General features: G+C 40.6%; 1 protein-coding gene across 2 annotated transcripts in view; it reads right to left on the reverse strand.

Moving 5' to 3' along the window:
* The window catches only part of Teh1 (tipE homolog 1 phospholipid transfer protein), a 305,501-nt gene that overhangs the window by 247,849 nt on the left and 42,198 nt on the right, over positions 1-15,454 (reverse strand). Inside the window, exon 2 of one of the 2 annotated variants that reach the window (XM_019054806.2) lies at positions 3,315-3,385. The exons of the other annotated variant lie outside the window; for it this stretch is intronic. Coding sequence (XP_018910351.1) covers positions 3,382-3,385 — 4 coding nt within the window. The 3' untranslated portion in view covers positions 3,315-3,381. Of the gene's footprint in view, positions 1-3,314; positions 3,386-15,454 lie in introns of those variants that run through there. 2 annotated transcript variants of the gene reach the window in all.

Below are 15,454 nucleotides of genomic sequence, written 5' to 3' on the forward strand. Positions count from 1 at the left end.
TGTATTTTGGCTGATTAAGTTGTTTCTCACAAAATTTAAGTTAATTACTCGTAATTTTCCTTTTTTTTGGGAGGGCGAGGGTATAAGAGGAAGTTTTTTTGAAATCTCAAAATCCGATTTGTGAGGACGACTCCACAATAATCGTCGTACCAAAAATTGTTCCTCTATCTGCTCTGGCTATTTACCTCGTGGACGGCCTCATACAATAAAATCGTAGGATGACTCTGTTTTCCCGCAGCGAACAATCACTTATTACGGCTACCCTGAAATTCCTCCCTCGAACTCGGAGGCAATTCCCCGGAACGAGTCGCAAATAAAAATAAAGACATTCAAATAACTGCAGTTATATTTGTTGGGCAGATGTAAGCAATTCTTTTTATCGTAAATGCGCGCGGATAAGGCCTCTCTCCTCGCGCGCGCGGCGAATGAAAAAAGGTCACCGCCTCGAAGTCTTGGTCGCTCCTTGATCCGTATCGGGCGATAAGAGTTTTCGCCTACTTCGCTAAACCCAACCGGAAATGACCTTTGCCGGAAGAATGGCCGATCGAGGTGGAAGTCACCCCTTTTCCCTCTCTCACTCACACACACACCGTCGGACGTGGAATCGAACACGATCGGAAAGTATAATCGAATTGGCTGATGAATAAAACATGTCGGGACAAATTCCGCCATTAAAACCGCTGAATCGTTCCATCGCATCAACCTAAAATGCTTCTTATCACGGTTTCCTCCTTCGGGGCTCTCCCAACCCCTTCGCTCCGTCCCCGGGGGGGGGGGGAGGAGGACTCCTCCTACCATCAAGTTACAAGCCGTCCGGAAAAAGAGAAAACAATATCTAAAGGGGAAAAAATTGGCTCGGGCGACGGTGGAATTGAATCGAAAACGCTGCATCATGCATCGCCATATCGGAGGTTCCCGAGCACGGATTCCGGGAGCTTTTCGGGTCAAATAGGGGGAGGTACTTTCAAAGGAACCAAGGACAGTAAGGTTAGGGGAGGCTTTTCGCAATTTTGAAAACGGGGCCTGTAATTTTCTAGTAAGATTCTAATTTTTTTTTTTTTTTTTTTTTTTTTTTTTTTTTTTTTTTTTTGAGAATCCTACTAATAGCGGATGTTCTGTATTTTCAATCCACCTCTAGAGTACCTCTATAGAGTAAGTATGGGCACTGGTTCCTATGAGGATCCAAAAAAAAAAAAGACGTTCCGACGCAATTGCGTTGAAGGACACTTCTCCTAGTGGCAGAATGAATAAGTGTAGTATGTATAGTTGCCCATACTTTTTGAATTAAAAAAGATGAATGAAAGAGAATTCTCCCTGGCGAAGTATCGAATCCCGATCTCCGGGGTTAAATCCGAGCGCGATGGAACTCAGCTACGCTAGAGTGCTGTTGCAAATTGCGGAACTACACTATTTAACTAAAACATGGACTTGAGAAACAGATTTACCACAGAGATTTGTTCTGAGGACTTGTTTGGATCTAAAAACAATTTTATACGGAACAGCCCGAGACAATGATAACAGGAGAAAAACAATGGGGAAAACGGGAAACAAGGCTAAAATACAACAATAAAAAAATCTAAGACGTTTTCACTCTAAACTGAGTCGTTTTCAGGCGGAATATAAATCATAAATTAAAAAAATATCGATGAAAAAACCTGAGACCTACATGTTGGTTGTCAAGATCCGAGAAAAACTCGGTAGGTCTCAGGTTTTTTCTTCGATATTTTTGTAGTTATGCTTTATTTTCCGACTGAAGTTGACTCAGCTTTGAGTTGAAGCGTCTTGTTTTTTTTTTTTTATTGTTGTACTTTAGCCTTATTTCCCGTATTTTCCCCTTGTTTTTCTCCTGTTTGGATCGAAAGCGGCACAAGTCGCACAAGGTACGACAAATTAACTTGCCTCCATGTCTTCAGTGCGAAAACAAGTGCCCCTAAAGTTTGATCCTGAAACGCAGAAAAGTATTTCCAAGCAACTAAGAGTCGTTTGTCGGTTTGTTCAAGAACCCAATACCGATCGGCATCTGACACGTGCTCACTTTAGAAAATTCGTTGTAGAGCCGTCATCAGGAGTTGGGAATAACTCGACTTCATTCAGGAAATGAAGCCTGGAACTTTTCAACGCTCTCCGTGTATACTGCAGCAATAGAACGAAACAGGGGATTTTACCCTTCTGTTTTGAGACTTTTACCAAGTTCCTCTGTCGGAGACAAAGTATATCGTCAATATTTTGCAATAACAATCCAATCAGTGTGAACGGGCAGGGAGGAAGATATTCGCTATCCTAGTGATAGAGCCACGCAAGAAAAACAAGACGACAGCTCCAACGTTAAGACGTTGGAGAGCGTTCACCGTAGCACCTCGTCAATTTATTCGTTTTTTTTTTTTATTAGTAATTGAATGTTAGCGCTTATAAGACTGTGGGAATACTTAATGCAGTGCGTCAAACACCGTCCCGTCGACGATTGGCGACGGGAAAAAGAAAATATTACACTTAAAATTCACAAATGTTCTTATGATCACCAACAACGAATTGTAATTCAGATTTACAGGAGTTCGATCTAGTGGGAAAAACAAAAATAAAACTCCGATTTTGCGCGGACGGAAGAGAGCGCTACAAAACGCTGTTGAACTAGACGTGGAGCGTAACCTAGGAAACATACATATATACAATTGAAATGGCTTGTCATCATAGAGTAAAATATAGGGGTCATTAAAAAAGGGGTGCTTTGCACCCAAACATCTTTTTAGAACTCCGACGACTAAAAATTCGAATGATCCTTGAAACAGTCATTAAATAAAAGTACGTACGTTGCAGATTTTTAAAACGTAAAGATATTAATTTCTCAAAGACAAGCCTAGTAGCATTACATAAAGTCAATTTGACCCGGCTAGGGATTTCAAGGGGTTGTCGTTAAAACATATTTCCAGGAATTCAAACGGAACCAACAAAACATGGAAGCAGAGCAAGGGAAAGGGCGCGCGTTGATGACGGCGCAGAGATACCACTATTCATGCTTGACGGATGTCCGCGTTGCGTCTACAAAATTGAAGGCGCCAAGCCGAAAGGCGCGTGCACTCGCAATGCTCCACTCTATGCTGTCAATAAGGTGTCATTCAGATTCGGGAGAAATGTTAAGGTAGGCACGAATATCTCTGAGCTATTAAGAGACCTTATATGTTTGCTCATAAACATTATTCAGAAATTCCCACGTTCCAGTGATGAGCAGTTTTTTTTAAACCGGCGTTTGGTTTTGACGGCTAAATACACCGTATCATACTTGGCAAAATTTTTCTAAATGTAAAGTTTCGTGGTTCGGTTAAGATCATGTTTGTTTTCACTTACAGATTAAATGTGGTGTGCTTTCTCGGAGGAAATCTTCTCTTACCTGCAACAAAAAAATAGCGTTTTTCAAAATTTACACATTTATTCTCAAAAGGCTATGCATAATTCACACAGATAAAAAGCACTTCTTGAACAAAAAAGCCCGATTTTTCGACGTGACTATAACACACTAAACTAAGAGTCCAATACAAATTAAGGTAGGATGACTTTAGAAATGCCAGTGGCCGGGATCTTCTTAACCCATTTATCATACCACGAAATGAAAAAAGTCCAAAACGCTGACTGTCTTTTGCAATTAGATATATTAGCCTCACGATCAAATTTTTGGTTTTCCTCACAAAAAAGTCCAATATCGATGGCTAGGGAACAACACCGCCTAAGTGACAATTTTGGCGAAAATGAGTTTGCGACTTTTCCACATTCAGTATGAAATACGCAAGCTCATGTTTTTAGTTTTTTCCAGTTCCGCATCAAAACGCTGTAATGACACTATAATGTATTAAAAACCGAAAATCAATCCTCAAAATTACAACAATGGTGAAGTTTTTTCTTCGTCCTGTTAAATCGTCAGTTTGCAAGTTGGCGGTGATGTTCCGTAGACATCGATTTGTAAAAATACCTGATTTTACGAACAAAGCACTATTTGTGTCTCTTTCTTTTAAAGAATTGAATAAAAGATAACTTGCAAAAAAGTCCTCTCGCGGTCTAAAATTTGTCACTTGTTTGCTGAGATCAGGGAATCACAGGATCAAGAATTTTTCGCAGCTGTGACAAATTGTGCTTTACCTATAATTGTAAAAAAATGTTCCTTTCTGGATAATGATGACAACGTGGCCTAGGATACTCCAACGGGAGCTCTATGATTTATGTAGACGTAGAGCTCCGTTCACCGAAGCATAAAAAGCTCCAAGAGACATGTTTATTCTCGAGACCCGTCACCAGTGCTGCCATCTCGACACGAGATCCGCAACCATTCCGGAAACCCGCCGACATCGTGACGCGGCGTAGTGGCACCGCTTTGGGTCTCACTTTCAACCAGGCTTGAAAAATTGCGCTTAAAAAAATCATTTTTTTTCATGGAACTCTTGTGATATATGCGAAATTAGGTGACTTAGAAGGTCATTCACAATTGGACGTATTTTTGCCAAACGGAACTATCTGCATTATGACGTGAGCCCTGTTACGCATATGTTCTAATGGATCTCAGGGCTCATGTCTTAATGCACATAGTTCCGTTTGCAGAAATACGCGTCCAATGGGACGACATTTTGCAATTTGGAACTAAAGTGTCTGGCTCATCTAAAAAAACACTTCCATGCATAGGAAAACTAATAGCACATACGATATTTCTGAACTGAGCCAGAAAGTATAGTTTCTAATCGCAAAATTTAGTCCAATTTCTGTGACTTCTGTAATTTAAGAGTAGAAAAACAAAACGTGGGTAGAAACAATTAGCCCCGGAAAGGTGGAGCGCAGAGTTGCCAAATTGCAAGATGAAAGGGAGGGTATTGTTAGAGGCCGGAACCGGGCCCACTATGGACTTGAAGGTTTTTAAGGTGATTCGACGGTTGCCATTTTTTGTGTCAGAGCGACGTGCGATATATCACATCAATTCCTTCCATAATTACACCTACTTGACATTTTTTTCGAATTTTGAGATCGCACTTCTGTTGCCGTGAGGCTAAACAATTCATATATCAAATTTGACAAAGAAATTCAACGTAATAAAGGCATGGTATTTTGAGAGGAAAAATGTCGCATTCGATACTGATATCGAAACTGCACTCGAATGCGACATTTTTCCTCTGAAAAAACCCTGCCTTTGATACGTTGAATTTCTTTGTCAAATTTGGTATCTGAATACTTTAGTTTCGTGACAACAGAAGGGCGATCTCAAAATTCGAAAAAATGACAAGTAGCTGAAATTATGGAAGGAATTGATGTGATATATTGCACGTTGCTCTGACACAAAAAATGGCAACCGTGGAATCACCTGAAAGACCTTCAAGTCCATAGTGGGCTCAGTTCCGGCCTTTAACGATACCCTCCCTTTCACCTTGCAATTTGGCAAGCCTGCGCTCCACCTTTCCGGGGCTCCGAGGAGGTGAGGGCGCCAAGTACGTTAGCCCTAAGCCGCGATATTTCAAGGGGGCTTCGGCTCGTCATCGCGCCCCAGCCCCGCCTCGCCCCGCTCGCCCCCGCATGCAATTTTTGGCTGTCTCGCCACCGAATGAATGGAGGGATGAGCCAACGCGGAAGGGATGAAAAATGCACAGTGTTTTCCTCCCCACGACATTGCCGCGAGACGAAATTGACGTATTTCTGCAAAATGGAACTATGTGCATCAAGACATAAGCCCTGAGCCCCATTAGGATATATGCATAACAGGGCTCACGTCATGATGCACATAGTTCCGTTTGGCAGAAATACGTCCAAATATCCGCGAGTCCCAGCACTAGGTATCTAAGGAACGGGAATTGCTGAGGCAGGGCAGGAGTCATCCAGCGGGCTAATCATTGAAATTGATAGACAAAGCCATAGACAAAGAAGATAGAGGGAAAATTTAGCCACCTTATTGGTTGAAACGGTCGGTTCTCATAGACTAAAAGGGAAAATGACGGACTAACTGTTTAGGGCCTCTTTTCGGTTGCTGTTAGTTGCCTTCTTTGTCCGTTACAACCACCCGCTTCCGCCTCATTATGCCTCTGTCTTTTATGTCTATCGTTTTGTCTATCAATTTCAATTATTAGCCTGGAGTTCAAAATAAAATGGGAACGCTGTGTTAATATTTTTAGAAGCAACAAGATGGCTGGTACAAATGGTGAGTAAACGATAACCGAGGAGCCAAACAAAATCGAACATTTGACTTGAGGCGTTTGGTGCAGAGAGGGCATTTCCTGATTGCGATGTTTTAGAACCTCCACTGCTAATTTATATTTTAAAGAGGAAACTATATTGTAAATTTTCTGAACTTTTTAGTTTTCAGCATTATAATAAAGAAAAGTCAGTAAAAGATTCGTAATTCTTAAAGAATTCCATGCGTTTGCTTCAATCATAGTGGATGAAACGTTTACGGAGATCCTGAAGCACCGCAACCAAGAAATGCCGTTTCTAAACCCAGCGCTTCAATTTGGGATCCATAAAAGAACGCAAGTTCATTCCGGTGGAAAATTAGGGGTAGGGGGGCGTTTAGCCCAGGCAGCTGTAGAGAAAATGCTGCACTGGGGTCTTACTGACTACCGAGAGTGAAACTGATCGGTGGAACGCAGCGAAGCGCCTTCATTTTCGTTTGATACCCTGAGCGTCACCGCGGAGTTAGTTTAGTTGCGTGACCCAACTGAACCTAACTTGGCTTGATACTCTTCACAACACGCTGTTTGAGGCGTAGCATAGGATAACAACTAAATGGCAAACTGTCATATAGTCACTGCTGTTTGTGTCGTGTTTACTCACTATAATTTCAATATTTTATACGGGATCAAAATGGGTACTGACGAATACGCCTAAACAAATATCAGGTGTCATTAGTTTATTATTATTTTGTCATACCATATTTGACCCTTAAAATATTTAAAAGGACTTTAATTTCCATAAACGCAATAGAATATTTTAACTTTTAACTACCGTGTTAGCGGAGGTATCCTACTACAAGGTCTTAACGGTCCTATCGATGGATATTTCCATTTTATTGAAATTTGTTCAAGCGCTGTAATTTTACTTTAATTTGCAGCAAAAATCCAACTTAGCACACATCAGACGGCATTTCGACAGTGCAACTATCAGACCACGTGTTTCGGATTGCGACATTGTAGACTTCCTGTCATACTTTGTTTTTTGAATGGAAAATTACTCGACATCAACTCTCGAAAACTTCTGTGATTTCCCCCCTCTGTGCAAAGAAGACCATGAAAATTTCAAGAAATGATATTGATTTTTTCTTCTTAAAAAAAAATAAAAAATAAAATGGCAGCGGAGGTTTTTAAACACCGCAAACGAATTACGTGGTAGTTTCACTGTCGAATAATGTTTTCATCAATACCGTAGGAGACATACCACCGAAGTGCGATCTCCTTGTCAGGTGCCACTGGGTAACTCCCAGAGAAAAAAGAATACAAATTTGAAAAAAATAAAAAAAAGAATAATGCAAATATTTTAAGTCCAACTAGTGTCAACCTGAAGAGTTTTTTCAGGACATTGATCTAATATACAACAATTCAAAGCTCAACAATTTTATCAATATATTTCCTTCTTTTAAAGAAAAATTGTCCTGATTCGCTAAGTGCCGCCCATCTACAAATTGTAAACATCGGTTCAATTCCCACTGCAAGAGCAAGAGAAGCCAAGCATCGAAAAAAGAAAATATTAAACTTCTGAGGCAAAATCCAAAATTCCAAGCACACGATTTGAGGATTTACCGAAAGTTGTGTTAAAAATATTTGAACTCCTGAAGATGAAATAAAGAGTAAAATGAATGCCACCCAGAATCTGATGGGCAGCGCGACGTAAGACCTAAAGCCCCCCAGCTTACTCAACCACGGAACGAAGACACCGGAGTGAGGAACTGACTGGAGTGGGTTATCTCGTCCTCATCTCGGTTTTATTTCACTTTTAGAGAGCTTTTTATGTTTTACTGGTTTATTCGCTCCGTTGGGACTACGTGACGATTTGGGTTTGATTGATGTGCGAACCGGACCTCGTGCGAGGTCGATAAGCTGTTGCCAAATTTCGCAAAAAGCACGAGCGTTGACCGTGACTTGACAGAGAAGAAGGGCGTCCGTTTCGCAACCTGTCGATTAGATCTCGCTCTTTTTTTCAATTATCACCGAGTCGAAAACAGATTCAAGTCAAGTGCGGGTATAAACGCAGTGATTTGACGCTTTCGTTTCTTACCTGTTCGCTCCTTCGGAACAACAAAGTGGTGATCCGACAACGGTAGGGCTAATTTTGACCCAGTAAATATTATATACACGCGAAAGTGTTGTATCATTACTATAAGCTACCTTACCTTTTAAATTTTCAGTTTTTGTTACAGCTCACTCAATCGTTTCACTGGGCCGAATGGAATGATTTTTGCGACTATCGACAGGTGACAGCCCCTAGATAAGTCTGCGCTTTATTTCTTCCAAATTTCAGGGACCTATTTCCCAATGATCACCAGGCGAGTGACTTTTCTTGATTATTTAACTAGGTACACAGTAATTGAATGGAATTTTAAGTAGAGACGTCAGAATTAGCAGCTATTGGGTCGCATTCAAAGTTGTTTTTAAGCAGCTCCTTGGCCTAAGAAGTTAGTTTACCTTCTGAGTGAGGTTAAAGGAATCCCTCAAAATAGTATCATTAAAAGGAAGATTTTTGCTGTGCTTGAGTGGTAAAAATTTAGAAAAAGGTCCTTGCGAGAGATTACTATGATTTGTCATTGAAAATAGTACGAAACACGGAAGAAAAATTTATATGATTTTTAAAATTTTTGGTACCCTCGCACCTACCTTAAAATGTGCAAAATTCGAATACATTTCCTCTCGTATTTTGTACCTCTTATAGTTACAACCATTGTAATCCCTTTCAAATAACATTTCCAAATACATATTGCTGGATTTCACTCAAAGTTGCCAAAAATTGTCCTTTTTATGGTACTATCTTGAGGGCTCCTGAAACCTCCTTTCATCACAATGTGAACCGAGCTCCTTAAAGAAACAAACTTTTTTAAGAAACAACTATGAATACGACACTCAAGCTACAAATTATGATGTTCCTACTATCAAACTACCGTAAAACTTGTCCTTTTTGGATTTATGTTAAAGACCTCGTTGGATTTCCTTTATTGCGGTTTGATTAATATGGGGCCTCCTAGGGAAAGGTCGTGTTTAAGGAACAACCATAATAATTACAACTCTTATTAAAAAATTTCTTGTCGTTCCCAAAATTTCGTTTCTTCGTTTGGTACTCTACTTTCGTCTACGAAAACGACGAACCATTAGCCGCATTGGAGTGTTACGGAAAAGAGCCATGAGTGGATCTCTGTATGAGCCATGGTTAGCACATGCTCTTAAGTGTCTAGAGGTTCATCCCAGACTGGACTTAGGGCTTTCCTCGGTATCGCGGGGGAGTTTACGGCAGGTCTGCCGCGTCATGGAAGAGGACCATGAGTGCATTGCTGTGGTGAGCCAGGGTTAGGACACATGCTCGTATATGCCTCGAGGCTCATCTGGGACTGCTTTGAGGGCTGTGTTGCGTAGGACGGCTTGAGAGACGATGGAGTTTTCGGTGAGGGGCGCTTTGATGCCGACTGCGGGGAAGAATGAGCGCTACGCGGGCGAAGGAGAGACCAGCGGCGTGGCGGTTGTCGGGCCAGTTAAAGGATGGGGTCCCTGGTCCCGGGTCATGGGGACATGGCATTAGAAAGTAGGGCAGGAGGAAGGAAAAGAATACTGCTGTGGACGGGAGCGGCTAAAGATGATGGGTACACGAGAGGCCCTCTCGAGAGGCTCTACTAAATATCACCAAAGGCGAGGGCGAGGGCGAGGGCGAGGGTTACCGTAGTCGCAGTTGCGGAGTCGCCGAGTCGCCGAGTCGCCTCTCAAAGGCTAAGGCCGCCGCCGCCGCCGCCATGCGCAATTGGAGCAGCTCTCGCCAACCGCTCACAATGCTTTATTTCCTACCACTCCTGACTTCATTATATCTTTAAGCCCTCTCGCCTCATCGGAGTTGTATGCCGTTGTCAAATTCCATCCCGTGTCCATTCCCACACAGGATTTTAATCTTATTCTTCATCTTCCCCTTCTTCCTCTTCATCTTCCTCCTCTTTTATTCATTTGCTTCCTCCACCTTTTCTTCCTATTCTTCTTCTTCTTCTTCTTATTCCTCTTATCCCTCATCTTCTTCTTAGGCTTCCTCCTCCTTTTCTTCTTTATCTTCCTCCTCCTCCTCCTCTTACTAGTCCTTTTTTCATCTTCCTCCTCCACCGCTTATTCCTATTATTATTCTTCTTCTTCTTATTCCTCTTATCCCTCTTCTTCTTCTTATGCTTCCTCTTCCTTTTCTTCTTCTTCTTCTTCTTCTTCTTCTTCTTCTTCTTCTGCTTCTTCTTCATCTTCCTCCTCCCCCTCTTACTCTTCCTTAGTTCATCTTCCTCCACCGCTTCTTCCTATTCTTCTTCTTCTTCTTCTTCCTGTTTTCTTTTAATTTTCTTCTTTTTCTTCCTCTTCTTTTTCTTCTTTTTCATCCTCTTCTTCCTCTTCCTCCAACTCCTCTTCTTCTCCCTCCGCTTTTCCATCCTTTTCTTATTCATCCTCTCCTCCCTCTCCCTACTCTTTTGTCATGGGAACGGAGTTCCCCATGATATTACAATCGTTCCGTTGCTTTCGCTATGGGATTCCCTATACCTCTGCGACCTTGAGCGTTTCGCCCAGTCTCCGATTTTTGGTTGATTTTCCGATGTATCAAAAACCGTTGTGTTCTTTAGCCAATCATGTCTCTACGTCAAGTTGTGTTGATTTCTAAAATTCGCTTTCAGCGAGTTTTTTTCCACCTTGAGATGTCGTGTCTGACTGGTAAATCTGCGCAGAACCACGAAGTTCCGTTTTTAGGCGGATTCTTTTTTTGGGAGGTTCCGATTGGTTATTTTTCGCCATCAGTTTTCTGTTCGTTGGTGCAAAAGATCGCCTACCTCGTTGCTCTTGAGAAGCCGCCATTATCCCACCTCAAATTTTAAACATAGATATAAAGAAATAATAACCATCGTACAAGGTGGAAAATTGCTCTGGAGGACCCGTTACGGATATATGAGCCAAAATCAGAACTCGATTGATGGATTTAATCCATGAATACAGAAATATTGCCTCAGTTTACTGCCGCGATAGCAAATGCATGTTGAGATGAACCTTGAGACACATGGGGCATAGGCAAACAATGTCTCACAGAGAAAGGCGCTTACTCCGTCCTGACATATCACATCAGTGGACAAAGTCTCAAGGACTTCTTTTGTGAAGCCCGCTCAGCGTCCGAGATCACTTAACTGTTTTCTTTTTTCTCCGTTTCTCCGTGCGACGAGATGGCTCAGATGACTATGGCACCATCCTCAGGAGGACCATCCTCCTAGTGCAGCCTTCTTTTGTGCGAGCGGGGGTTCGAATCTCGTAGGGGACACTTAATTTTTACTGGTTGTATTGAATGTTTTAGACCAATCATCTAACAATAATTAATACTTGGCAACTTAGGAAGCACATAGGTCCCTTATGATGCGTATTCAGGCATATGTGTAGAGTAAAAATATCATACGTAGGGTGTCCCAAAAGTACCGGGACTGGTTCTGTAACTTCAAAAGTATGATAGATACAGACATGATTTTGGTCTCATTTTAAAGATCAACTCAATACCCATCGATTAAAACCAAGATCAGCTCAATCGGATAAAAATTTACCGAGTTATGGCAATTTGAAATCAGTGAGGAAAGTTTACCCCTACGGTTTGTAGGAAGATTTTTCCCTTACCAGAATTCAAAAAGTTAATATTCGTATCCACTTTCCTCCGAATCTTCCATAACTTCCTTTTGCTTTTCAAAGTACCGTCCATCAAACCGGATGCACTTTTTCATGCGCTCTTGCCACTTATCCAACATTGTTTTCCTGAATTCTTCCTCTGGGATGGAGTTGAAGAAGTTTTGAATTGCATTCTGGATTTCGGTCTTCGATACGAATCTTCGTCCGCGAAGCTCCTTTTTAAGCGTAGGAAACATCCAAAAATCACATGGAGCCAAGTCAGGGCTATAAGGGGGATGAGGGATTGTTTCAACTCCATTTTTACTCATAAATTCACGTGTTAAGCTCGATGTGTGAGGCCGCGCATTGTCTCGATGGAGTATCCACGAAGCTTTCAAGTCCGACCGTTTCCGGGAAATGTGCATTCTCAACTCCTTTAGTACTTTACAATAATACGCACTGTCAACTGTTGTGTTTGATGGTACAAAATGTTGTTGTTTTTTTTTTATTTGCACAAAATATAATATGTACAGGATGGTTTTTAGATGTTGATACATCTGTAAAAAACTTAAATTTAACTTATAAGATAAACTTATGCTATGTTACGAATATTTGTTTTAGCTAAGTAACTAGGAATATATTAAAACAAATTAATATATGATATACACCCTCTTTGTAGTGAGGAGAAAAATAAAAACAATTTTGCTTTAGAGTAAAAATGCGTCTTTTTGATTTAACTTGGACGGTGGGAGACCGAGATCGGTCAAAGACCCAAGAACCCCTGATTGCGTTCGAAAAGCGCAAGGAGGCTCATTGATTTAAAAGATGGAAAATTTTGAGAGCCCCTGGATTCCAAGCTCGTGGGGTTTACGACGTTTTAATCTTCGGATGCATCGGTCTTTTTCGAGAAGTGCGAGCGCTTCAGGATTGGGGTGCCAATGCAACCTATTTTCATAAGAGTTATACATTTTTGTTATGTAGTACTCTACAGAGTCAATGTTGAGATCAGCGCGAATATCCACGTTTCTCTCATACCATCTGGCTTTTGAAATGCTTCGTAAAATTTTCATTTGGATGATTTCTATCTTTTTAATGTTAGATTTGGATGCGCAGCCCCACAACCATCATCCATAACTCCAAACCGGTCTCAACATTGACTTGTAGAGGAGCACTTTGGTTTCCAAGGGTAACTTGGATTTGCGGCCTATCAGCCACTGCATATCGTGAAATTTAAGTCTTAATTGTTCGACTTTTTTTCTTTATGTGTGCACCCCATTTGAGCCTGGAATCCAGATGGAGGCCTAAATAACGGGCGACTGTGTCGCGAGGAATTTCAGAATTTCCTAAATGAAGAGGAATTTGAACAAAAGGTCTGTTGGTGAACACAATTTCTACCGACTTAGACGCATTTAGTTTTGTTTTATCTTTGTTAGTCCATTTATTAATCCTATTTAGGTGGGATTGAGCATTAAAACGAGCCTCCCTGTAACTTTTCGACGCTGCTAGCACGAGCGTATCATCGGCATAAACTCCCATCCCCCCCCCCCCCTCCCAGACTGACAAAATGTTGATAAATGACACCTCGAAAATCAAAAAACACAATAAGCATCACTTTACAGGCCGATTTTTCGATTCACGGCGATGAAGAATCTTCCTTAAAAACCGTAGGGGTAAACTTTCCTCACTGATTTCAAATTGCCATTACTCGGTCAATTTTTATCCGATTGAGCTGATCTTGGTTTTAATCGATAGGTATTGAGTTGATCTTTAAAATGAGATCAAGATCATGTCTGTATCTATCTTACTTTCGAAGTTACAGAACAAGTCCCGGTGCTTTTGGGACACCTTATGTATACTTTACGCCGAAAAAGCGAACCTGAAACTTAAATGCGTTAACTTCCGAAAACCATATATAATCCAACGAAAATAAATAATTGGTACATAACAGCTTTCTTGTATGCAAAGAAAATAATTAAAAATGTTAAAAAAGAGATGTCAACACAAAATTACATAGCCCCTTCAATTCAGAAGATACTACAAACGAACTGTACCTTAACATTTTCATATCCCAGAAGCTAACGTTCCTATGACGAATATTGCTATCGCTAGCGATTGCAAAATCCAACTTGTTTTTTCTTCTAATTCTTCATATACGTGTTGTGTGAGTGCAGAACGTGTGTTCTGCGCTATAGTATGGAAGAACGACGTATGAACATTTGAGAGTTGCCAAAGTTCCTCACATGAAATATGTATTTGCGAGGAAAGTTTTGTATAGTTTAGAATAAATTGTGTAAAAAATTGTCTGACAAATTTGAAAAAAAAATCCCAATTTGCCCGGTAAATTTGACTCTTATTGAAGGATCATATAGATCCTTAACAAGGCAATGTAATGGGGTATGTTAAGTATGAACTTTCCCGGAAACTTTCCCGTTTCCGATAATTCCCTGATAAAATCTAATTTTCTGCCACGCTGAGGGAGGACAGAGAACACCGTATGAGCCTTCAGACGTGACCACATGTCTCTCAGTAAAAAACGAATTGATTGGAAAAGTATGTATAAATGGATGAAAAAGAAAAGAAAACAATAATTTTCCTCAAAATTTTTAGACAATTTTGCTCGCAATTTAATCTGGAATATCTGAAAATTTTAAGGCAGACTTTGCAGAACTTTTCCCGAAAAGTAATATTTTCTGGGGGGGGGGGGAGGGAATTTTGCAATTTTTAAATGTTCATACGGCGTTTTTCTTTAGCATGGCAGTTTTGTGGTCAAGATGCTCACCAACGCAGTTTGCAAAGTGTTCGATTGGCTAAAATGCCCACTGCCGAAACATTTCTCTACAACTGGCACCATTTGGAATTTTTGCGCGTGGTGTTGATAAAAAAATTCCAGGCAGTTGAGGTTTCCTCCAAAAATCCGAGATACATTTGGCAACGCTTGGATGGTGCAAGAACAAAAAACAGCCTCCCCAGTTCTTGAATTCCTTTGTTCTTAATGTCATCATAACAATTACTATGTGCTTTGTTGGCCTTTTCACCCCATCCGGCTGCTCTTGCCCCTACCGTTGTCAAATTTCCAGAGGCATCAACCGTAGATTGATTTGAGCGTATACCCCCCAGATCTAGTGGTAGCGCAGTGTTTCAAATCTCAAAATTTAGAAATGAAATACATATTTTTTTTACATAATGTACGTATGGCTGGGTAGAAAACATATTTACTTCAAAGTGCCTTAACAAAACAACGTCATTAACACCATAGAATAGAGGTCGGTATAGAGAGAGGATAATCACAAGTCAACAAAAAACAGGAGAAAAGGACAACGCATTAAGAGGGAAGGGGTAGAGAGAATTTGAAAAAAATAAAAGGAAAGACACAGAAAGAATGATTTATATTCGGAGATTAGTTTTTTGTTGTCAAAACTGAAGGAAACATGATTCATATCGTTAATGAGTAAAGAATATTTAAATGGCTCAAGTCATAAAATACATGTACATCACATTGTGTCTCCGGAAATTTTCACTGCTTTTTCATTTTTTTCAAAATTAAAGAACCAACAGTTATTCTGAAAAATTTTATTTGCATTTTTTTACTCCTTCAGAGATATGATCAAGCCACATCAAAGCAGATTTCTTGTACA

Source organism: Bemisia tabaci, chromosome 7 (assembly GCF_918797505.1).
Source record: "Bemisia tabaci chromosome 7, PGI_BMITA_v3".
Lineage (NCBI taxonomy): Eukaryota > Metazoa > Arthropoda > Insecta > Hemiptera > Aleyrodidae > Bemisia > Bemisia tabaci.